The 27,216-nt window shown below is 38.3% G+C and overlaps 1 protein-coding gene across 1 annotated transcript in view; it reads right to left on the minus strand.

Annotated features, from left to right (window-relative positions):
• Positions 1-27,216, minus strand: part of TRHDE (thyrotropin releasing hormone degrading enzyme) — a gene marked incomplete at its 3' end in the record, with an annotated part of 202,467 nt that overhangs the window by 137,667 nt on the left and 37,584 nt on the right. The window contains exon 3 of the mRNA XM_082784741.1: positions 24,765-24,891. Coding sequence (XP_082640867.1) covers positions 24,765-24,891 — 127 coding nt within the window. The remainder of the gene's footprint in view (positions 1-24,764; positions 24,892-27,216) is intronic.

Genomic DNA, 27,216 nt, shown 5'->3' on the forward strand with positions numbered 1-27,216 from the left:
TTATATATATTAAATATATATTAAAATAATATTAATAATTATATATATACAGTTACCCATAACTGTAACCCTAAGTCTGATTCCTGAGAGGTACAAGCCTCAGAGAAAACTGAGGCTCTTAATGACTTAAAAGGATATTGCAAGAAACTTTCAGGATCAGGAACCTGCTCATACCAGTGCAAGAGGCCTTGCTCTGTTTGCATTGACCCTCTGCTGCTGCCTGACTTGGGGTATCATAGATAGTGCCAATTATACACGTCTCGGGCTCCTGCAGCATTTGTGGAGAAACCTTTGCTCAATCTCATTCCCAGCACAGCCTGGCTGGCACACCTACATACAGAGAGAAGCAACAGATGGGAAGGAGGGGAAAAGAAAGAATCAAAGCTGCTCCATGCTGCTTGCTCAGGGGCTGCCAAAACAGGTACTACAAGAAGTAGCTATAGGGAACTGAGCATAGCTTAAGTCCTACTTTCTCAGTAGGTGCAAAGCATGGTGATAGCATTTTAAAACATCCCTCTAGGAAACCCTCCATTTTTCCCTCTCTCCCTTTCTTTTTTCCTTTTTTTCTTTTTAAACAGTTTAATTCCCTAACATACAAAATTGCCAGTGGCTTTCGACTTACAGCAACAACCTGGAGGTAACACGAGTACTTTGTCAACAAAGCTAGTCAGTAAGCCAAAGAAGAAAGATTCCCACTAACACTTGTGTTTGGTGTGGGTTGGTTGTTTTTTGTGTTTTTTGTTTGTTTTTTCCTCTCCATTGTTAGTGGTAGGGTTTTTTGTTGTTGCTGATGTTCTTAAGTAGTTGTTTTCCCTGCAAAGCATGCCTAGAAAATGTAAACTGATGCGATTAGGTCTCTAAGGTCTAAAAGAACTTAAGAGTTCCACATCTGTTCCTGCACTGCAGATCACGTCTGGTAGTGCCCTGACCCAGGTGCAGCACCCTGCACTTATACTTGTTGAACCTCATTAGGTTCACATGGGCCCACTTCGCAAGCTTGTCCAGGTCACTTTGAGTTTTGGACAAACTGATCCTACTCCTGTCTGGAAGGACACAGTAATACCTTACAAGATACCTTAAGCTGACTTTGCACCTAGAACTGGAAACTGCTATCCATCATCACCTTGAATATTGCTTTACCCAAATGCTTCAGTGAGTAGCACCCCTCGGAATGAACAGTTGTTAAAAAAGAACAGGAAAAAAAAAATACACACATCAAAAGCTTTTCCCTTTTTTTCATTTGCCAGCCTCTCTCTCCCTTCTGCCCTTCCGTCCCTGTCAATCAGTAGCTGTATTATGTGCTGAAGCAAGAGGGTTTACATCTCTTTACAAAGTCCCAGATAATCTACTGTAAATGAATGCTTTTATTCATCTGACTCTTCCTTTTCACAATGCCTGCAAGGTTCTGGCCTTGATGAGAATGGGAAGCACCAGGTTTTACAAATGAATCTGCCTACCCAGCCACGGCACAATTTTTCTAAGACACAGCTCTAGGAAAGAAGTGCCTGTAACACTGTAGTAACACTGGCCATGGCCCCTATAAATACACAAAGAAGAAAGAAACTGAGTGGATTTGGAAAAGATGTGAAACTAGCTGTTTGAAAAGGAAAAAGTATTTGGTACCTAGAGAATATACACTTACATCATTATTCTCGTATCCCACATAATAGAAAAACATCACTGATGCAGTTACTATTACTTCTAGACCTGAGTTGTGACACCTAATTTAAATGCCTAAAGTAGGAAATCTGGATTTTGTCTTTAATGTTTTTTAAGTAGCCTGTTGTCCTAGGAGGAAATAGGTTACAATGTCATATCTATATTGTCAGACCTTCCCTTGATTAACAGGAGCCCTTTTTCACTGACTTTTTTCTCCTTTCTGCTCCAGGCTTAAGATATGACACTAAGTCAAAAGGACTCAGAATTGGTTTTATTCAAACCAATAAGTTACCACATAAGGTCTAGGTTCAGTCTTTCCTATTTACACACTTTCTTTCCTGCTTACAAACCAGTGATGGTTATTGATCCCAAATTCTAAACAGAAATTTGTTTGCAGATAATTCACCCGTTCCTTTACCAAGTCAGGATATATTTTCTGTGGTAGAGAAAAAAAAAAAAAAAAAGAAAAAAAAAGTATATACATTTTATATAGCATGCCTTAAAATAAATATTTTAACTTACTTCCAAAAAATAATGTAAAACTGTCCTGGTTTCAGTTAGAACAGAGTTAATTTTCTTCCTACTAGCTGGTAGAATGCTATGTTTTGGCTTAGGATGAGAAGAGTGCTGATAACATCCCGATGTTTTAATTGTTGCAGAGCAGTGCTTATACTTAACCAAGGACATCTCAGCTTCTTGCTCTGTCCTGCCAACGGGCAGGCTGGGGGTGCAGCAAGAGCTGGGAGGGGACAGACCCAGGACAGGTGACCCAAACTAGCCATAGGGGTATTCCATACCATCTGACGTCATGCTAAACAATATATAGGGGTGGCTAGCCAGGGGAGGGGGGGCCGGACTGCTCGGGGTTAGGCTGGGCATCGGTCAGCAGGTGGTGAGCAATTGCATTGTGCATCACTTCTTTGTTAGAATCATAGAATCATAGAATATCCTGAGTTGGAAGGGACCCTTAAGGATCATCAAGTCCAACTCTTGACACCGCACAGGTCTACCCAAAAGTTCAGACCATGTGCCTAAGTTCACAGTCCAATCTTTTCTTAAATTCAGACAGGCTCGGTGCAGTGACCACTTCCCTGGGGAGCCTGTTCCAGTGTGCAACCACCCTCTCTGTGAAGAACCCCCTCCTGACGTCCAGCCTAAATTTCCCCTGCCTCAGCTTAACCCCGTTCCCGCGGGTCCTGTCACTGGTGTTAATGGAGAAAAGGTCTCCTGCCTCTTGACACCCCCTTGCGAGGAAGTTGTAGACTGTGATGAGGTCCCCCCTCAGCCTCCTCTTCTCCAGGCTGAACAGGCCCAGTGACCTCAGCCGTTCCTCGTACGTCTTCCCCTCAAGGCCTTTCACCATCTTCGTAGCCCTCCTCTGGACACTCTCCAACAGTTTCATGTCCTTTTTATACTGTGGTGCCCAGAACTGCACACAGTACTCGAGGTGAGGTCGTACCAGCGCAGAGTAGAGCGGGACAATCACCTCCCTTGACCTACTAGCGATGCCGTGCTTGATGCACCCCAGGATACGATTGGCCCTCCTGGCTGCCAGGGCACACTGCTGGCTCATATTCAACTTGCTGTCTACCACGACTCCCAGATCCCTCTCTTCTAGGCTGCTCTCCAGCGTCTCATCGCCCAGTCTGTACATGCAGCCAGGGTTTCCCCGTCCCAGGTGCAGGACCCGGCACTTGCTCTTATTGAACTTCATGCGGTTGGTGATCGCCCAGCTCTCCAACCTGTCCAGATCCCTCTGCAAGGCCTTTACACCCTCATTTGAGTCCACAACTCCTCCAAGTTTGGTGTCATCAGCAAACTTGCTCAAAATACCCTCTATTCCTACATCCAGATCGTTTATAAAAATATTGAAAAGTACCGGCCCTAAAATGGAGCCTTGAGGGACCCCACTGGTGACCGCCCGCCAAACTGACACAGCCCTATTTACCATAACCCTTTGGGCCCTGCCCGTTAGCCAATTGCTCACCCATCGTATGATATTTTTATTTAGCTGTATGGTGGACATTTTGTCCAGTAGGATCCTATGGGAAACAGTGTCAAAAGCCTTGCTGAAGTCCAAAAAAATCACATCAGCTGGTTTCCCTTGGTCCACCATACGGGTGATCTTATCATAAAAGGAAATCAGGTTAGTTAGGCAGGACCTACCCTTCACAAACCCATGCTGGCTGGGACCAATGACTGCTTTGTCCCCCAGGTGCGCCTTTGTTGGTGCCCCGTGGGAGGGGGGAGGGTGAGCGAACGGCTGTGTGGTGTTTAGCTGCCGGCCAGGTTAAACCACGACAAAAATGAAATATTCCAGACCATAATGAACTTGGAAAAAATAGACAAAGAATCCTATCAGTCACTGCAACTAGCTTTTTAGAAGAAATCTCAATGTTGAGAAAAAAAAAAATAAAAAAGAATTGGTACTAGCATACAAAACTATTTGTGTTTGCTTCTGCTTTTTTTCCCCCTCAGTCACCTATATGACTGATGCCAATATTACATGTATGCCAAGAAGAGTCAGTTGAAATCATCTGTAGCCCATTGGGAAATCTGGTACTAAAAGGCCTGTTTTACTTTCTTTGTTGTTGTTGTTGAATACTCAGTGCAGAAAATAACAGCTTTAATTCTCAAGATTTTGATCCATAAATCAATCTGCATATATAAACCACTTATCCACATGGAAAGCAGACAAATACGACTAAACACTGTTTCTACCTCTTGACATTTCCCACAATTAACATGGGGAACAAACACTGTCCCCCATCCTTGACAGACATAGTCTGGGATGCTTACACAAGCACTGCAGAAGTGAGATATTAAAAGGAGAAATAACCTCTACTTTTGTCTTTTTCAATTCCTTTGTTTAGTGTCTTCTGACAGTATACTGCACTGAAAGGAGCATGAATGTGCTCTTTGGTGTTCAGAGGAAAGTGATAGATGCGAGGAAGCACTCACTTGCTCAGCATTTCCCCTGATAACATAAGCTTTGACCGAAGAATCTACTGCTAGAAATGCCGATTAACTGAGTGGGATGATAATTTAGCAACAAAAGCAACAATATAGGTATGGCATTGGCTTTGCCTCCTGTAGTTCAAGAAGGTTCTTGCCTGTTTGGCTGACAATAGCTCCACAGCAGCACCCTATCAGTAAAGAGTCCGTCCTGCAAAAAGATCTCTAAGTGCGTACTCTTCATTCTGTAGTCCGTGCAGAAGTCCCTAAGCTGCTTTCCCAGTCCAGAAGAGAATTCACATTTGCTGCTACCATCTGCAAAATTAAAGCTGAAGCCAGATTTGCAGTAAACTGGGATGTGGTGAAATCTGGAGAGGCTTTTGGCCATTATGCCACATGGTCTCCCCCCATCCCACAATTCAGCCTCTATCAATACCAACAGAAGCACAGTAGTAGCGTCCCTCTCAGCAGCTCCTCAGGCACCTCATTTTTCCAACACCCAGCAGCCCACCTAGAGCACAAAGGCACAGCAGACCTACTTCACTTGAGCAACTTGACCAGGTTAGGAGGCCCATCTACCAGAAGCCCAGTAGGTAGATCTACTCACAAAGCAGGATGTATTTTCAGTTATTGCACAGGGACTCTGTGATCTTTAGAATTCTTTTCCTGTGTTTAAACAGGAAGAAACAATCGATAATTACACATAAAGAGACAGCTTCTTTCTAGGGATTTTTGTACTGTTCCCCTGCCATAACAAGTGTTTCTAGCCATAGAAAAAAGGAGTAAAGTTAAAGCAACATTCTTTGGTCCAGAGCCCAGCATTAAGAGATGGATTAGGGCTTGTGAAGAAATTCTGAATTTGAAAAATTGCTTAATGGAAGCAGAGTGTAGCTTTTTTCACACTGAACTGTTGCAATAAATTGGCTTGTTTCTTCTGCCAGCTTAAAGATTTGAATCGATGTCCGTGGACACCATTTCAGGTTTTTCCCATTGACTCCATTGGGCATGCAATCACACTTCAAACAGCCTGTATAGCAAAAGCTCTAATTATCTGGCTGTACCTGAAGATTATCCCTTGGGTTTTTCTCTGTGATTGTTTCCTCCAGATGCTTTTATTCTACCCTAGAAATCATTTAACAGAATAACACAAATTCTCCACAACACCATAGAAAAGACAATTTGCTTTCTCAGCCAGTAAAAAGTCAATGGCAAATGATTCTCTCTCTTTTTACATAGATTACATGGCATGTAGTAACTTTTGATGTACAGGGAAATATAGCAGTTCTACAAGGGACTACAGCCATATCTTTCTCAACAACCTTTCTCGCTGCTATCTTGTCAACACCAGCTTGAAGAAAGATCTTGCAAACAGAGAGAAAAATCACGGGGAAGAACATTTCTCAGTTGATAACAACTTTGTAACAACAATAACAATCTGCCCTTTTCCTTCCCCAGCTACTTTAACATCATCCCAGACACACTTGAAAGTGGCAACTCATTTCAGGCTTATTTGCAAAGGAAAACAGAATTTTCAATTACTTATATTTTTTTCAGAGAAATAGCAAGAGTGCATATAGAAAAAGAATCAAAGCTAATAAAATATTTTTGGGGGCAGAAAGCAAAACAAAAACTCACTGGAAAAAAGCTGACTCATAGAAAAGGGGCTGTCAAAGAACAAAAATGTTTATAAATGTGGTTTAGAGAAAAGCTGACTTCAGTCCATTTCTTTTGCACTTTGACTAACAGATTCCAGACACTTCTTCATACAATACTGCCCCATGTTAATATGCAAGTTATTGGGGGAGGATAATTATTTGCTGTAAGGTAATTTTTCTTCATGTATCTTTTAAAAAGTGAATGTCTAACTGTAAACTTTAGAAAATCCAAGTGTCCAATGTAATATTTCCAAGCAGCTTATTTTAGCTTGTGTCATTTCAACATGCTGATTTACAGCAATATCCAATTAACAGTTTTAATGTCCCATGTAGGGGCAAAGAAGGATCAAGCAGTAATGGGCTGAACAGCTTCATAAGCCAGATTCAATCCTGAAGACAATACAGGTTGTAATCACACCCTGAAACAAACTCTGAAAGGACATAACAGGGAAGATTTCCTTGTCTCAGAAGGCGACCATGGATTCAAAAGCTCAGCTGAGGAGTCCTCAGTCTGGAAAGTAAAATGATTTTTAACTAACCTTCATCCACGTAACAGGAACATGCAAGTGATGGTGGAAAGGTTTACTGGTCTGTTCCTATAACAGCTAATATGTTTTTTTAGGATTGGAAAATCCTAATGGCTAGAGTGCTGAACAGGGCCATGATACATAGAATAGACCTCAACACAGTCAAAGCCCCCCCAAAAAGTAAATATATCCATTGCTTCAAAAATTAAATCTCTTGCATGTAAATAAACGTTACATATATCTCAACTTTCTCTTATTTATATATTATTACATGAATTTTATGCATTTCTTCTGTAAACACTTTGATATCGATATCTATTAGCTACCAAACTTTCTGTACATTTAATATCACTGCAGATAGAAATTATCTGTTGGCATCTACCAGCTACAAGTTTAAAAGCTCAGCACACTGAAGCTCTTAAACTTGTTAGGTTTAAGTTAATAATACTAATCATGTACTTGAATTCAGTCAAATACGTGACTTGTGGAAATAGCTCCTAAATTGAAATCTCCATTTGCAAATTATTCATGTAGATGTATAGGGTGGCACAACTCCTTTTCTTCTATTATGTTCTCACTGACAAAAGTAGCTATTTTCTATGTCCATTGAGGGTATGCCAGTTAACTAGACTAAAAAGAAAACACTGGATACATTTTAGAACAGCCTTTCTTCCAAAAAAAAAAAAAAAAAAAAAGTTTACTGCTAACTGAAAAGCTAGAATTAACAGTGTTATTTTTAACTATAAAATACAATATTTTTATCAATCGCTATTCAACAGGAATGCTTTTAACACATTTAGATATCATTCTACACTGTTACCCATTCCAGAAAATCACTTTAACATTGTTAATCTTGTTATAAATCAAATTTTCAAGCTGTAAGAACTTATAAAACTTACAACTTTGTAGTCATCACACTTCATAATGCTAAATATTTCTGGTCACAAACATATTCTCCCAGCCTTACCCATAACCATATGAAAATATGTATGGGATGTAATTTATCCTGGCATTTTTAGTACTACATAAGACTTTCATTTCATAATCTGCGCTATATATATATATATATTCAATACACAATATAGAGAAAAAAATCTGTGCACCCATCAATACAATTTCACTGATGAGAAAACAAAAGCACAAATTAAATTATATGAAAACTATAAAATTTGGGTTTGGAAACAGTGAGTGATGACAGATTTTATGGCAATTCAGTGTCAATTTAATCACTTTACTTACTATTTTGAAACCACTTTGGATTAGTGGGGTTTTAGAAATTGAAGATATATACATGCACAAATGCAATTTACAGTATGTTGGAAACTGACCAGATGTAAGCATCCATATTCATTCCTCTCAAAATGTACAACTATTTTAAGGCATGATGTGTTTAAGTATTTCTTTCATTTGTACTTCATCCAATAGCAACAGAAGAATTGAGCTGATCAGAAACAGAATAACACCCGCTGAAATAAAAGACCATTTTGCCAAAAGGACAGTCTCCATACAAATTCTAATCTACCTACTCCTGTTCAATTTATAAGAGCTGATTGGATTACATCCTAGTTAAGACAACCCACAACACATAAATGTGTTCTCAGTAGCCATGACATTATTAATCAACGGTGATAAGTGAAAAAAGTCTAAAATATTCTGATACAGCTCTGCTCAGTTTTAATGCACAGTAATGGACCATTTAAGCACAAACCCATGTTCAGTGATCATGCCCTACATCCTACCTGTACATTTAACAATGCAGTTGCTCAGAACTTTGCTTCACAAAGCCCTGTGTCTACATATGTATTGTATATCAATGCTTCCCAACCTCATCTTCTAAAATTGTACATTTTAGCTTTGGATAGCTAATAAAATAGAAAGAAATTAACTTCTGTTAATTACATCAAGATTCAAAAGAAAGATGTACAGAAGAAGTAAATAAAGTCTGACCAAACCGAATAGAGACTCTTAACTGAAAACACTCTAAATCAGATTTATGATAATCCCAAAGCTTAAATGGGATATCACCTTTTTAAGATCAAGCACACAGAACATTATCTTCATGTCAGAAATCATATTTTCCAAGTTTTGGTGCAATCCTATTTAAAACATAAATCAGATATGCATACTGAGGACCAAGGACAACCAGCTGGTAGTCCACAAGTGAAGTCAGGTGTTTCATATTGATTCTCAGATCTGCAGCTCATCCCAGTTCCTGGCAGCTCTCCAGCCGTGTGCTGAATTTCTAGTCTAACAGCACCTGGGATTCCCAATCTCACTGCTGATCACCATGCATAAAAACATGAAGGGAAGATGTCAAGTAAAAATTGCTGTCATGGAAAAGAGCTGCGCATTCAGGTTTAAAGACAAACAGCTGGGTTCAACCTTAGAACAGCTCCAGTGGACACAAAAAATAACACCGAGAGCAGAAAAGGTAAACAAAAGGTTATTTATATGCTGTTTAGTTTTTCAACTATACTGTCTTCATGGTCTTGCTGGCAGGGAACTTAACATGATAACACAGAGAAGCTAGAATTATCTACTAAGTCTAGTGCTCAGTCTGCCTGGCAAACTGAACACTCAAGGTCAGATCCAAGTAAATCCATAATCCCCAATGTCAAAAGGTGGGACTCCAGGTGAAATAAATAAAGGAAGGTTTAAAAAAAATCCCTTTTCCCCTCTATTTTAACTACAAAAGTAAAATTCTTTCTAAAGAATAAAAATATGCTGCTAAAATCAATCAAAAAAATTATTACATTTTGAGTATATATAAATTGTAAATCTCAAGTAAATCTCAGGTGATAGTTTTAAACAATCAGGTACAGGATCCAGCTTCAGCTGCCCATTAAGAGTTTGAAAACCATAGCACACCACAGAAAAGTATCACATACAAATGAGAAAAACATTTGTCCTCAGAGCTGGTCACCATCCTGAAATGGCATTCCCAGAAAGACCAGAGAAGGAAGAGGCAATTAGCTCTATAATTATGCCACTCAGCAACCAATCTCTACAGTCAGCTCTTCCCTGGAAAGCAGAAGAAACAAATCAAAATATTGTATTTTTAATTAAAATTCTGTGATCAGTATAAAGAAAAATGTAAGACGAGGGTCTAATATTTGTTCATCATAAAACCTTATTTGTGCACCTGACATTTAATTTTCACTGCCCCTGCTGGAGTGGGGGAGAGAGAAAGAGTGAGAGAGAAAGAAGGGAAAAGAGGAAAGGAAAAACAAAAACAAAAAAGAATGAAAGAATATTTACTGGTATAACTTTGTAAAATAGAATATACCAAAATACAATCAAATCAACCTGAAAGAAACATGGCATATTCTTCATCTGAGAATGCATCCATTACAACTGATTTGTGAGAGGATGAAGAGGTCACACTTCCTTTCTTGGGGAACTCGCATGTTTAGGAACAGCCAGAAGACAAGAAGGAAATGCATCTTAAACGAATGCACAGTGCAACATCTCCATTACTGCAGGAGATACAAAGCTACTGGCCAATTAGAAACTTAAAGAAACACCACCAACAAATCAAGCTCACTACCCTTCCATGTCACAGCATGCTTAATTTAAGGAAGAACATAAAAGTACTAGGACAGAGAACAGACGTTCTTGAAGAAACCACATTTTCAATATATTGTGGGTCTTTATCTAAATCCTGTTTTATAAAGGTCTGTACCAGAGATGAGGTTTTAGCAACCTGAAAACAAACAAAAAAAAAATTGTTATTCCATATAAGTGATGATAGATGGATAAAGACACCCAAAAAGGTTTTAAATATACATACACAAGTAGTTCTGTATTTTAATCTCATGAACCAATACAGACTTTATCAGGCATTTTCCATCTTCACACAAAGAAAGAGCAACACTGCACTGCCTGGACTTATTCATAATCCTCAGGTCAAAATGCCTTGACCCTGGATGTGCAGCAAAGGCAAATTCCTAGCTAGAAGTGTTAAAATGAGTTTCAGTGAAAGTCTTACAGATCAAAGAATATACTGTCACAAGACCGGCTCTACATGGAATTACCTTCCAAAATATAAAATAGCTTGGTTGTCAAGTCAAAAGTTTTGATATGGAGAGAGACATTTATATTATCTCCAGTGCTATTATCTCCCTGTGGGAGCCCTCTTCCTAAACATGATTATTGAAGTGAAACAATTTTACAGCTTCTGCATCTGTCAACTTTTACTTATAGGCTACTTGAACAATGGAAACAGGCTGCTGGTGGTACAGTATCAGACAGTTCTTTCTCTCTAGGTGAGTTGTTGATTCTGCCACCTTCACTCGGTTAACAGGTATCAACCAGGGAGTTTCTGACGATGAGGTCTGCCAATTTTTGTAACACTGATAAACACATATTCTTTACGTATGAATCTTAGGAGTTACTTTGAAATTACACTTAGTCTTAGCGCTGCACCATCTGTGACTGTAATCTTCCTGGGGTTATAATTTCACAAACAGTGGCAGCAAAGTCATTTTAAGAAGTTCTGATTTCACCCAGAGCCCAGCCACCAGTTCCCATTACAGTTCACTGCTGTTTAGCAGTGCGGTTAAAACTGTGAGACCAGCCTGAAAAACAGATCTCTAGAAAAACTGGAAAAAGTCAAAAATAACCTCCCAAAATACAAAGGAACAAGATAACTTTATACTAGTGAGGTTGATGTTTTATGAAACTGCATGCAAGATACAGACTGTTTTCCTCATCTTTCTTGGGACTTATGAGAAAGTAATGCAATGAGAATCTGTAAGTGGAGGGGACAGCTAGAAAAAAGTCATGAGACTTGCAAAGTAAGAGAAGACTACAGCCCACAGCCTGTATATAGGACCCACCTTCCTGCCAGGACCCTCAGATAAGGGCCTGAAAGAGAGCATATTCACTACTGCCCCAGTTCTTTATTTATGCACGGAACCAATCTCATCTCATGTTTGGAAGTCAGAGTCCCTGTTCCCAGGCTCCCTATTACGTGGTGCACCCACATTTCAGTTGTGTGACCAGACTTTGCCCCCTCACTTTTTATTTTGATTATGGGACAGCAGAGCATTGGGAGCTATGAGCTGGAGAAATGTCTGTGGCACCTGCTGATTAGACTTTTATCTAGAAATCAGTATTTATATAACCTTAATTAACAGCATTAGTCACATGTACATGTAAATACAACCACAATAACAAGTATATATGTTTGCATATGTCCATCCACATGTACATAAGCATGGTTGGAAAGACAGTTTAATGTTAAAGTAGACCTCAAATAAATGAATGTACAGTTTTGAGATGCTAAAACTACTTGTAGGAAGACTTGCTCATATATTTTAAAATCGCATTATATTCACTTGTGCTGTTTCATTTCTCCATTGAATGAATGCAACTTAAATAACCCTTCAGTTAGGTACTTGGATTTGGCCATTTTATATTCCATAGTCACAAATAGTGAATTCACAAAAGTTGCCACACAGCTGTGGTATTTTGATTACAAAGATATTTTTGTTTTCTTTTTCTTTTCCTTTATCTTTCTCTTTTTTCTTTTTCAAGAAATAGACCGGTGAAGATAAAATACAGTGAATTCTTCTGGGATTGGACTTTTCATCCAGCTGTCCCCAAATGCAATATGAGCATTAGAGAAAGCTGTCTGTTCATTGTTACTCTGAATGATTTATAGCAATTCCTGCATATCCTTCAGTGTCATCTGAAAACATTCTCATCTTTTGAAGGTTTTATTAAGAGCTATGTTATATTATTGTTATCAATAGTAGCTGGTACGATTTGGAACCTTTTAATCACCTGGAAACTGTTCTAGTTTCCACAGCAATACCTGGAGAGATAATATGCAGCATAAAACTGCATTTCTAGTGTATCTGGTTGTTACTGAGTAACAGCCATGCTTCTTCACAAAATTCAATTATCTGCAATTACCTTAAGACAGAACCAAAATTTAAACCCTTTCAAGAATATGGAGAAGAATTGCCTAAGAAAACATCCTAAATTAACAGTGAAAAGCCATATAATGTATTTTTCTATGTGTCTAAGTTACAATTCTGGCAATCTCATGAAGCTTTATGTATTTCCACACCTGAGAATTAGCACCCTATAAAGAAAAACACTAACTAATTTTAAAGTAGGTACTATTGGAGTCACATTTATTTCCCTCACGTGAAACTGAATAATCAATACTTAATTATGAAAGGATGCAAATTCCAACTGCCTTATGTTTCTTTTCTTTCAATATATTCTTAAATCCTACCCTACAAGTGAGTACTTTATACAGGTCTGATCAACAAAACATCTGACTGCCTTCACCTCTCAACACTCTGGCTTTCTGTTGCATCTCTAAACAGTACAACTGAGCCACTGTACTCCTCCATTTCTGAGACGCATTATGTGTAAACAAACAGCAGTGATTACAACTATGGAAATGTCTCACATAATTTCATATGAGAAACTCAACCACTGACTTCTATTACTGTTTTAGGGGTCACATAATAAATCTGGCCACATGCAATTAATGTTCTGTCAATGTACCTGTGCTTTTACATCACGACTCTCAAAGGAAACCTGTCTGTAGCTAATATCATAATATTGGTGGTGACAGACCAAACCACCTGCTGAATAAAATGCACATAGGAGCTCTTCTGCTATGATCAGCTCCAGCTAACAAGTTGCCTATCACTCCTGAGCTGAGGGAACAGTGACAAAGCCACAGACTCATGAACTATTCTGAGATAGTTTCAGAAGCTTTATCTACACCACCAAAGAGACAGCAGTAGTAGCTGCAGACATTTATGATAGGGGTTTCTAGAATCCTTTTTTTTTTTTTTTTTTTTTAAGTTTTTCTCCTTCTTGTGCCTTTGTGTAACTTTCCCCTTACCTCTGCCTCCCACCTGCTCTGGAATCCGACCATCCATTACTGTAGAACAGGACAACTACACACAGCCATGCCAAAGTTGAAAAAGTCATGAGAAAAAGTGACTAGGTCTCTCCAGTCTAAAATATTTTCCAAGTTTAATTTCAGTGAGGAGTAGCATATGACAAGGAACATATTTTTGAGTTGGACAGTGGGAGTTGGTTTAGCTTAATACACTTTCTGAAGTGTGCTATCACTATGACAAATATATACCTTCATGAGGACAGCTTTGCTAGAAAGTGTTGCTGATAAGAATCAGAGAGGGAAGGAAAATGCAGCCTTCAGAGAACTGATCCTGAATCTGGAAATGTTATGTTTTAAATACACAAGCAGATGGCATTTAAATAAATTAGATGCAAAGAAAGGAAAAATTTATATACAGCAAGGGAGAACAGGGAAAGCAAGTTTAGCATATCTGCCAGAGATTTCTGCACCATTTTTTAAGTGATTCTTTTAATGTACATATACCATTTTAACATGCTTGCCAGCATGCATAAAATGAAAGTATCTACAGTGACAATTCACTTGTTTTAATGAAAGTTGTTCAGCCATCTTAATATTTTCATCTTTACACTGAAAATCATTGGCTTCTTAATCCAAAAATGAAGTTGCTTCAGGCAAGGTACTGCAAACGTAGCATAATTGATTGTGTTAGGATATCTTTTCAGTTACAATATCCTTAGCAAAAGCAATAAAAGGTGAGCACATACATCCCTTTGAATTTCAGTAGCTTACAGAAACTACCTAGTACAGGTGGAAGGTTTATAACTAAGCCAACAGAAACTAGGCAGCAGCAATAGGTTTATTCAGCTCTGTAGTTATACAATTCTTCACATCTTTTGTACAGACAGAAATCTCTGGCCTATTTAAGTCCCACTTTAATGTGTTATAATCTTTTCCAAGACACTGTCATAATCTCCTGAAAGAAACTCCTCATGCTCTTTGATGATATATGAAAATATCTGCTTTATGTCTGTATCTGTGTTTTTTTTTATGGCACAGAAGATAGATGTGAAAGCTCATTTTATACATCTGCATACAGACTTTTAACTATTTCTAATATTCAGGACATTATCAGTAAGTGGTTATACTTTGTAACTCTTACTGTACCAGTAATGTATAACTCTTAAGTCTCAGATTTATTATGAAATTAAAATTTTAATTGTATAGATTTTTTGGTCGTACCCTCATCTATTCTCTTTTTAGCACAAAGGACCCTCAGTGAAGAATGATTGTTCTTGGTAGAACAGTTAAGGAATTGTCCTGACCTTGGTGTTACACTAAGCACAAATGAGGTTAAAATTCTTAAATACAACTACAAATTTAAAGGTAAACATAAGAAAATAAACAAAAGCAAACACAAATCAGTTTAAGTGAGTCGGTAGGCAAAGTGTTTTCTCATCAGTTCTACCTAGTGAAACTTCTGTTTCTCAAAGTGATATATTTGGTGCGTTCAAACCAGCATTTAATGGAAAACAAATTTTGTCACAGTAGCACATATGGAGAGCATAGTGAACTATCCCAAAGAAGCACAATCCTGACACTGAAAAGCTGGAGAGGAACCAGGAACGCTTCCCCAATACAACACACACACACAAGCAAGCAAGTAAGCAAACAAGCAAAACCACCACCACAAAACCGCTTGTTTACTATTTCCATTTATTGATTATATTGATTTAAAAAATAATAATAATAATTAAAATTACACATTCTTACAAGCCCTAATCAGCATAAATATGATGGCAGTGTTTTCAAAATTGCTGCAAAACCAATAGTTATCTCTGAAAAAGGAATACAGTTCAATTATTGACAAAATCTCCTTTTGATCTTATCTTTCAGTCTTTCTCCACTGAAGTTGTCATTCCAGCCACTCAGACCGTCTGAATATGCAATAGAACTTACAGAGCTCCTCTAAAACAAAGCACCCTAAAACACAGCACCCTAAAAGACACAGCTAATGACTCTTCAAATCTCAGACGAACCTAGGAGAAGGATGGCAGAGCAAACCATAACAGCTCGAAGTGCTGGAAGTGAGAGGAAAAGCCAACAGAAAAGTCCTTTAAGACTCTCTAGCCTGCTTGGACCAAGAAAATAAGCTAAGTAGGCATTGCTCTGTGAGTTTCAAGCTAAATAAAATTGTGCTTCTAAACAGGTTTTTGCACGACATTAACTCTTCCAGTGCAGCAATCTACAGTGTTCAGCAAGCGTAACACTAGGCAGAGCTAAAGCAAATACAGAACACATCTTTAGGCAAGACTGAAAGAAAAAGTCCATTGCAACCATTTATAACTCATTTTAGACTCATTTGAACTTGTTTCTGAGTCTGGCCTGAAAGTTGGTCTTCTTTACGTTTCAAATGAAATGCAAGAGGCCAAATAACCTTTGCCACAATGTTGAATGGAAAGACACTACCACTGAAATGCATTGCTGCTTCAGTAGGCACAACTACCCATTTCAGTCAATTCACAACAAAAAGCCTTAGCAATAAAATAAAATAAAATAAAATAAAATAAAATAAAATAAAATTAAAATAAAATAAAATAAAATAAAAAATTGTCTTGCACTCAGACTGCAGATATTAAAAATGTCTGACTGAGCCATGTTGGTGCTGGATGTGGACCAGGATGAAGCAGCACCCTAACCTGCCATATTTTTTTCACCTTTTTTTCCCCTCAGCACAATGCCTTGATATTATTGAGTTTCATTCCTGATGCAGGAAAGCCTCTGCTTCACATATAGTACAGGAAAACCCCAGCCTGTCAGAATTCAGCCTAGCACCCTTGCTTTTTCCCCACATTTGTAACTGCTCATTTATATGTAAAGTAGAAGTTTCCTGAAATGAAATTGAAATTATCTTTATTTAAAAGTTGTCACATGATTATAAATATGAACCAGATACATTCAAAAATACAAAAAGTGGAGTAAGACCTAATGAAACTTTCATTTTACTCAAATAGTGTCACTAGAAACATGTTGCTGTTACTCTGTTAGTTGTGTTATACTATTATTGTGTTATGGGTACACAGCTATCTTGAAGGTTCTGTTTAAGTACCGTTCACTGTGGAAGATTGCAGAGGTGAACTATATGATTAGGGCAACAACAGTCATTTCCCTTTTCCATCAACAGACAATATACGTGAACAGATTGTATAACACTTCTGTACCATGTTGCACATAAAAAGACCATCAGGTTTCTACCTCTCAAACCTGTTTATTTCTGAGAAAAAAAAAAAAAAAAAAAAAAAAAAAAAAAAAAAAAACTACATTCTCCTCAGCGTTCTAGTTAACTGATTTAGACCAACCACACTACCTACTTCTATCCAAACTAAATATTCTAGCTATGATTTTTAAAGGGAAAATCCTAGTTTAGCACTTCCTACTGCAATCCAATCTTCCTACATACTGACCAAGGATTCACATATGTATACCTTCATAAATGCCATCTAAATCTATCACATTTGATATCACTGTGATGTCATTTTCTATTTCTTCCAAACCCTTCCACACTTGTTTTTCCTCTACACAGCTCTGATCTCACAGTGCCATGCCCTGCCTGGAAAGTACCCTTCCCTATATCTTAATGACATATAGCCCCTATCCCGTTATAAAAACTAAGGTTCCCAATGCCTCACTGTTGGCCAAGACCTAAGCTGCTTTCCTACATATGCTTATTTAAGACAAAGTTGCTAGTGAAAAAAGTTTTAGTTGCAGGTTAAAGTCTGATGAACTCTCTCAACTCTCAGATCTAACAGATTGTTAACAATCTTCAGCAGCCTCTCATTTAAAAAAAAAAAAAAAAAAAAAAAAAGTTCAAAAAGTTTGACATGGTCAAGAGGGTTCCCGTTACAACAAGATTATTTTACAGTTGAAATCTCTACTACCCTTCAAAATGTGATATTCATAAGTGAACATTATTTCTTGTCAAGAACAGTATAGTTAAATTAACAGACAATCACTAGCAGCCCTGGAGAAGACAATCATGGATGACAGCTCTGCTGCAGCAGAGTGAAAAGAGCTATAATGAAAACTGCTTTAGCCATGGCTATCTAAAACATATTTTGGATTCATGGGTTTTTAGGCATTTAACCCTCTCTTACCAAGTGGAAGTTCACACATTTTCCTGGTGAATCCCATCATTTTCGCTTAGTTTCTGTGTCTGTCAAAGACCTTTTTACACTTTAAAACTTCTACACAGAGATTCATCCCATCTTTCAGCCACCTAAAACTCAGACATCAAATTTAAACCAGCCAAATTAGTCTCCTCTCCACGGTTAGCAGAGATACCTTCACTGGTACCTCTGCAGGGATGATTCATTTTTCCTAACTATTGATAAAATGTATCTTCTTTTCTGAAGGCATCTACATTTCTCACACGGTAAAGAAATTGGAGTAGATGCTGTTTTTTGATGTCTACAATTCAATGCATCCACTTCTACATTGGTGTCAACTGCTCAAATGACTTATTTATTAGAAAATTAGGAAAAATACTCTTTAAAGGATGAAGGATGGAGCAGGAGGTATTCTCATGGCTCGAAAAAAGCCCTGGCATTTCCATGACATCTCTTACAATGCCACATTCTGTTGCAATCTCATAACAGCATCACCCTCTTATTATTTTTAATTAATCATTTAAAAGCCAACTGATGTCACAAGCTGATTTAGTTAAGTAGCCAATGGGGTTACTGTCAGATTTGGTCACCTTCTTTTTATTTGGGGCTAACTGAACAGCATTACTGGCAGTAATGCTGCTAATCTGAGAATTTTCCTTGTTTGAGAGGTTTGGCTTCTATTCATGTTCTAATTAAGATGGGAAGGCAATACCTACATAACAAAAAGAAAACATTTCACTCCGAAGAGGATTATTTCCACCAGACTCTATTCATCTTATTCTATATAAAGCTGCTTTATTTCTACACATAACTTGTCTTGACTGTTGCAAACAATATCAAACTCAAGCTTGCATCATGCCAAGTCACCAGAGACCAGCTTCTCCTTAATAAACTTCCAAACCAGTTACTATGCCCATTATGGTCCTTATTGTACTAACTACTAGAATGCATTGGCTTACCATTTAACATATTTTACCACAATACGTTAAGACAAAGTCCTATGTGAATATTTTTTCTTTTCTTTCTTAACATTATACTATGGACATATGTCATGTCATAGCTAACATGACAATGTTAGCTATGAAGCTAACATTGTTAGCTTCAGCTTGGTAACTCGCAGCACCTTTTCATATTTCAAAGCACTATTTCAGTACCTTTTGCTAAGGCTGGAGCACAATTTTTTTGCTCTGTAGCCCCAACCAGTTGCTGTTTTGAAGTGCTCTGAGTTTAAAAATGTTAAAAAAAAAAATAATAAAAACTCAAAACAGAAGCTACAAAGGTCAGGGTAAAAGTGACAGTTTATTCTGCGTACAAATGCACTGTACCAACCCAAATGTGTGCAGAGCCACCAAATGTGTTCCACACAGGTGATCAACGAATATAGTAGGTTTCAGTTCTGCTGCCTAAACATGGGCATCCCGTGGAGAGGAGCCCATGCAGGAGCAGGGAGTATGGGGGGAGCTGCCACTCATGGAGGACTCGTGCCGGAGCAGTTTGCTCCTGGGGGATGGACCCCGTGGTACGGAGCCGTGTGGGAGCAGTGCTTGAAGAGCTGCTGCCTGTGGGCATTGAAATGGAATTGATCCCCACAGGATCAATTCAGGAAGGACCCCACGTGGAGCAGGGGCAGAGAGTGACGGTGAAGGAGTGGTGGAGACATAGCATAAGGGACTGGCCACAGTCCCCATTCCCCATTCCCCTCCTATGCTCAGGGGGAGGAGTTAGAAGAGGGTGGATAGGGAGAAGGTGTTTTTATTTAGTTTTTTGTTTTTTTTTAGTTTCTCACTGCTCAAGTTTGCTAGTAATAGGTAATAAATTATATTAATCTCCATATGTTGAGTCTGTTTTGCCCATTATGATAATTGTTGCATGATCTCCCTGTCCTTATCTCAACCCTTGAGCCATTTTCATCATATTTCTCCCCCCTTTTCCTCTGAGGAGGGAGAGTGAGAGAGCGGTTGTGGTGGAGCTCAGCTGCCCAGCTGAGTAAAACCACCAAATGTTCCTTTCCCTCTCTCCTACAGAGGTGTGATGGATTCTCTTACAGTGGAAGAGACTGAACGTCTTTCAAAAAGATTGTGTATCACTCAGATCTAAACTATAGCCATGATGTCGTAAGAGTGCTATGAAACTCTACAAGCCCTCAGCATGCTGGAGGTCAGATCAGATCAGCATTTCTTAAATTCTTTGGTTGGCAACCTCTTAATCAAGAGGCAACCAAACAAACTGCTGACAATCATTTTCAAACACTCTAAAGACAAGACCAGAAAAGTACTACATAGCGCTTTCATGTTATAGATGGAGAAAGAAAAACAAGCTATCTTGGTTGGTTAGGGAATCAGGGAAAAGAGCACATGTACATGAATTTTCTTTAAAAATCAGAACAGTTCCCCTTTGAACCTTTTCTTTATATGGTTAAGCATTTTTTTTTTATATTGCAGAAAACATTTTAAACTCTTGTATGACACTTTAAAAACTGAACCCTGTTCTTCAAAAATATTCAAAGAGCAAGTGTTAATGATCCAATCTTGTCTTCCTTTGTACAGCACATTCACTGAATCTCTTGGAAAATCACTTTCTGAGATTGCATTGAAAACTTTAAAGTGTTTCATGCTGCATAATGAAAACAAGAGCTTATTTTTGCACAAAGTAATTAATACCTTGAACACACCTGAAAAAAATAAAATGTGTCAAATGCAACCCCAAAGTTTCTGTGCAGCAATTCTTTAGAGAAAGAGATTTTCAAAGGTCCAGAAAAAAAAAATATTTCTTAAGATATATTTTAACACTATAATGTTCACACACATTATAATATTCATATATTAAATATTGATTCATCTCTACAGGCCTCAAGACAAAACAGCAAGGGGATTCACTTTCACCCAGCCTTTCTGTAACATATACATAAAAGTGGATTCATCAGTTGTTCATCTTTCTACATTTCACGACAATTTCAAAGGGGAAAATAAAAAGCTTTCTGCAAAGCCTAAGGTTGTCCCCAACCCTACAAACCCTATTCACAGCTCTCCATCACTGAATTGCCTTAGATACTTCTCTTTCCCAGGTCTGCACATTGTGAAAATTTAATGTTACTGCTCACACTTAAGTTGAGCTCAGGGGTAATAAAACTTTCTTTCTGTTACTTAGGCAGCTTCAGTGGGAGAGTCTGCCCACATAAGATTTGAACCATCCTCAGGAAGATCTCCCCTCTGCTGATGATGTAAGGAACACATCTAGGGCAGCAGGCTAGCTAATTTAGACATCCCAGCTGAACGTTGGATGACTACAGTTAAATGATTCCTAGCACGTCTTTGAGTTAGGTACCATGCCTCTAACCCTTGAGAGGCCTATGTCTCTTTACACATTTAATACATAATTGCTATGCTAATTACATGGGTGTCTAAATACAGTACTCAGAATAAAAGAAAGTGAGTTTTAAAATGAGTTTTCAGAGAAGCGGCAAATGCATCCCACTAACATTGCAATCCTACAGTGCCATTAGAGGGAAAAAAAATATATCCCAGAAATCCAAAAATCTTCACCTGGGTAGCTTGTTTATGCAGCACATGCAACGTTTTGTCAGTCCTTCATAACTGGACCTGTATAAAGTTTCTTAGTTCCAGTATATGAAACATTCTGTAAAAGAAATTCTGTAGCATTTTAGTAGAAACACTTCACTCTTTCTGGAATGCTATAAATATAGGGATAGCTCTGCCTGTTCAGTCAAAAGGACTAGCCAGATCAGTATGCTCCTTTCCAGCAGCAGCCATAAGCAGATGCTAATGAAAGAGAAAGACCAGGGAAGTATGTATAGCACTCTCTTGAGCATTTCTCAGCTTCTGTTTTCAGACCAGGGGATGTTCTCCAATGGAGCTTCTTTCCAAATACTGGTCCATGCCTCCATTTGGACCTCTGGATTGCATCTACAATCTCTTCTGATGAGTTTCACAAATCTACCACCAGCCACAGTAACTGCAATCTTTTTGTGGTCTCTGCACCTGTCTCCTGCCAGCCTCATTGTATGGCCCTTTATTCTTGGTTGCAAGAGACAGTCAGCCCCTCCACCCCATATCATTCACAGCTTAAAGAGTCACAACTGTCCAAGTGTGAAAAGCTCTTGCTTACCTAATCATTCCCCACAGGGAAACTATTCCAATCTCAAAGATCCTTGTAAGAAAAAGCTCTACACATTAAGAAAATGCTTTGTGTATTGCAAACCGGATTAAAATTAAATATGTGACACAAATACAGAAATGTATTTTATATTCACCAGCCATAGAAACACAATTAAAAACCCTACCGCATATCTTTTCAGAATTAAGCAAAGCCCAATGCCTTATCCACCTCTCATTTTAAGTAGTGTTTATAATGATATTATAGTCTTGGAGAAATCTGTTTTTTAAAGAACTGACTTATTTTTCAGAAATGAAATTCATATGAGAATTATTAGTTTAAAACCCTACACAAGCACCTTCCAGTTCAGAGTATGATGTGGAAAAAAAGAGCACATATCTACAAGCTAAGTAGAACTTTTAACTGTGGAAATTGGTTATTCAAATGAGAAAAATCCCCAATTCACATTCATTACCATAATTCACATCAATTGGCAAACAAATCTACTGTTCCAGTACATTCAGAAGCCAGCACAGGCCATCTAAGTCCAAAAAATGCTAGTCACTAGGTGGAAAAATGGTTCCCCCACATTCTCCACAGTTCCCAACCATAACAAAGGCTGCCAAGAAGTCAGAGAAGCCCACAACAGGCGACAGCAACTACAAACATCTGACTGCAAATAAGTAAAGCAAAAAAGCCTGGCCAGAAGACAGTCAAGTAGACAAAACTGTCAGGACCAAGTGGTTCCTGTACAGCACCCTAGCTGACTTACTACAACATCAGATGATGCCAAATGTCTGTGGAAAGGGACCTTAATGACACGTGAACAAATGAACACAGGTCTCTCTGATATAGCAACACCTCTGAACCTAACTGTCCTCGACTACGCCCACTATATACAGAGTTCAAATGGACAACCCTGTAGACAAAAGCCTTAATGAAGTACACAATGCTTTGCAATGATGATAGAAGTGTAGCAGGTGACAGTCCCAAGGTTCTTTGCTTCACAAAGCACAGGCATATTTTCTGTATCAGCGCATTTTCACCATGTGCATTCCCTCACCTCCCAGACTATTGGCCCTAACTTTCCATTTCCCAGTAAAAAAAAAAAACAAATCAGCACTCCTTCAGGTTAAAGGCACTAGCATATGCTTAAACTTGGTGATCTTAGTGTTCTGTTGAACTGGAAACAAATGTACCTATGTTCGTATTCAAAGCAAATTTTCAATAATACTTACATCACAGAGAGTGTTGAAATGTTACTTATTCTATCTACATTTAATAAATGTAACTTTATTATAGCATAACAAACTTACCAAACTATTTCCTGTAGTATCACTACAGGATAATTCAAGTTTTCAATCTGTGCTTCATATTAACACAATTTTGCTACAAACACTTGATAAAAAAATACATTTTTACTTGTGATTATTCCTCCTAATATGGTGCAAGGACATCCAAACTGGAACATACTCACTTCCAATGAGATATTTTAAAAAGATATGCCACAGCATAATGATAACCCATAAAGTATGTTGAGTTGAAAGGCCGTATGTTGTAATTGTGAAAGATATTCTGAAACAGATACAGCCACTACTGCCTGCTGTTACCTGGCATCCACAGTAAACTACCTGAAGTAATGATCGGAGTCCCACTGTTCTTTTCATTCAGAGGAAAGTTTTTGATTATTTTTGCCTTTTAAATTTTTGGCACCAGTAAGTCTGTAACTTCCAGTGTGAGTAACTTGCATACATGAAGCCAGGTATGAAAGATACACAGGAAATTTGATGCACGTACCATGTTTAATAAACCCATCTGCATATACCTCCAAGCGAACATTGCCTGGAACCCATCATTTAAAGAGAACAAGAAACAAATACCACAACATTCTAATAAAAAATTCATAAGACACCCTCATCTAGCAACATCAATTACTTTATCTATCTCCTACACCGTTAGTTGTAAGACTAATAATGCTACTCAGCAGGCAAGGGTTTTAATGAAATAGACCCTGAGTTTCTGGGAGGATCACCTGTGGTTCCAACTCTAACACTTCTGATCAAATACAAGCTTTCTTCCCGCTGCTGAGCAATAGGCTTTTCTGGATCTTGATCAAACATGCCCCTAAGGAGGGAGGCTGTAATAATATGGTGTAAAATATTCAAGCGTATAGGAGAACAAATGATTGTGGTGAAAGGGAGGAGGAGAGGAAACTGTTTCAAAAATAATAGAAATTGACAGCTTCAACACTAAGTCACTTGAGCAGCAAAACAAGTTCACGGCAGTTCTTTCAGTAAGCAACAATACAATTAAGCATATGTTAGCCATCATTAATAAACAACATGAACTAGCATAACAAATACTGCCTTACGCTGTTAGAGGCTCCCATTTCTACAAATACTTTCAATTCTGTTCCCCATCTAAGTCTAAGGCCTCAAGTTATAAGTATTACAGAACAAATGTCTCCCAGTGAATTTCTAATGAAAGGGAGGCCAAAATAAAAATAATTAAAAAATAAAAATAAATTAAAAAAAAAAAAGGATGAAGAAGAAACTAATCAGTAGTTACAGTTGCTGCATTCTCTTCCTACTGTTCTTCTGCCTAACTTACCCAAGTGCTGTCTGCTTTCTGCTCCTTTTAGTGCAAATATGAGAGGGGACAAATTGGCTTCCTTTCCTCTCCAGGGAAAAGAGGAAAACTCCTTACTTATTGATCCTTCCAAATTAACCCAGACATTCCTTACCTTGAAACCTAGAAAATTCCAGTCTTAAATTTCCTTTAAAAAAGCTGACAGTGTCCCAAGCTCCAATTGAACTTCACGTTCTAGGGGTAATCTTACCTAATTTTGGCAGGGAATAGGGCACTTTAAAATAATCTTCATAAAATTCAATTAGTCTTCTTGTAATATTTAGAGCATAGTCCCCTGATCCTCTTCGGATTGCATCAGGCCTTGCATACAATCGTACCTGTTAAAGAAAAAAAGCAAAAGACTGATCATTCCAGTGTCTACGTATTAAAGTTCTGCTACCTGCGGAGGTGAACTACTCTAAGGTGGTTGTGAGGTGGCAGGGTTATTCCCCTACAGCAAGATGTAGCTGTCATCATCTTGTCAAAACATGCTGTGGCTAAAAAAATGAAACTTACACAATTCAGGTTAAAAAGTTGAGAAGTCACAATCTCCTGCTTGTTTGTGTTGCCGAATAAAAGAATTAACACTGTTTGCATCAAAATAAATATTCAAAGAAAATGCTTACATGTGTTTGCTAGAGATATGATGGTAGGGTGGATTAGTATAATGGTTCTCTGCCTACACTGAATGTAGGCAAGATGCAGTGGCTCAGTAGGAGGAAGTTCACGGTTTGTTAAAGGCACATTACATCGAACCCTGAAAGTATTAGTAGACTGTGAAGAAAAAAATGATCGTTCTCCTTTCTTTTCTCTGGCAGTGACACAGTTACCCTCAACGAGCTACAAAACATTGCAAAACAACCATTTATAAGCTCATTCTTATACACAAACAATTAACATTCCCCAAGCCTCCACGACTGCTTCAGGCCTCTGTTTTCAGCAAGCAGTAAGTTAAAGCTGTTTATACAAGTCACAGACTGCTATGTTCAGTATAGAATTGCTCACATATCTGCCTGCATGGAGCACCAAATGTGCTGGCCAGCTCCTGTCCAGATGAACAAGGTAGTGCAAAGCACCGCAAGGTTATTCATTATGCCCTGTCCTCGTATTCCTTTGCAATAAGGAAGCATTAAATATATATAATATACATGTATATGTATATATACAAAGATGACATACAGTTTGTGACAACTGTTAAGGCATAGAAAGGGGGGCTACTTTCCATATTCCCTCTTCACATGCAGCCTAATGGCTAGTGATGGAAGAAGAGTGTGCTTTGTCACTGGTGGCAGTGGCAGAAGGTCTCTCCCTGCCCTTCATAATGACCTACTGCTTCCTGTGGTAGGATTTAATCCCACCTGGGGTCCCACAGAATGCACCAGGGCAGAAAACAGAAAACATGAAGTGGAAATTTCAGTTTGGAAAGGTTTCTACATGCCCTGTTCTGAACCAGAAAAAAAAAAAAAAAAAAAAAGGATTTTCAGCTTCAGTGAGAGCACTACCAAATATTGCTTTACTGCTCATTTCCTGAACCAGTTCAGTTACCTAAGTGGAAACCAGATATCGAACCTCAATGCACTGCACCTGTCAATTCAGTTTTAAACCACTATCTGTTTTTATGGGCATTCAGACACATTGCTGGGCTTTGCTACTAACTGTGTCCATCTTTATATTTATACCTTTGTGTCATATTACAGATCCAGTACACAATCAGCCATACACAGTTATGATTGTAAGGCAAAATGGATAACACTGTGTAACCTAATGAGACATGTAATAAAGCAGACTTCTCATAATCACCACCTGAAAGCATATAAAACATTATCTGAACACCTCAAAGTCACTATATCCATTTATTGCTTCCTTCCAAAGTTAACAGTGTCATGTATATTAAACATTCCTATCTGCTAAACTACTTATAATTTTTTAATAAAATAGAGATTAACCACAAAGTTCCTAATTTAAACTTCTTGAAACCTTTAGTTTATGAAATGATGGTAAGAATCACAATTAAATTTGTGATGAACACTGTCGTGTATCATTAAACCTTTATACACAATTTTGCATAATTGCTTTACTGGCACAGTTGACTGTATCAGCATATTAGAAAAAGAAGAGTCAGCCAACCAGGTATGCAAAAAATCATTCAACTTGACAGTGGCCAAATGTGTCCATTATAAGGATTAGGACAACAGAAGGGAAGAAAATAAAAAACTACGTACAAGAAAAATCAAGGCTCACTGTGGTGCATTACAACGTGTGCCTTTTGACAAATGCAGAAAAGGCATTTAAAGGTGTTTAAGACGGCGCCCAGGTATCAAAGCTCAAAAACTGCAATGCTACAAATTTTCATTTGCTACCTGCCTAATCATAGAATCATAGAATCATAGAATCATAGAATATCCTGAGTTGGAAGGGACCCTTAAGGATCATCAAGTCCAACTCTCGACACCGCACGGGTCTACCCAAAAGTTCAGACCATGTGCCTAAGTTCACAGTCCAATCTCTTCTTAAATTCAGACAGGCTCGGTGCAGTGACCACTTCCCTGGGGAGCCTGTTCCAGTGTGCAACCACCCTCTCTGTGAAGAACCCCCTCCTGACGTCCAGCCTAAATTTCCCCTGCCTCAGCTTAACCCCGTTCCCGCGGGTCCTGTCACTAGTG

The sequence above is a fragment of the Aythya marila genome (assembly GCF_965140915.1).
Source record: "Aythya marila genome assembly, chromosome: 1".
In the NCBI taxonomy this organism is placed as follows: Eukaryota; Metazoa; Chordata; class Aves; order Anseriformes; family Anatidae; genus Aythya; species Aythya marila.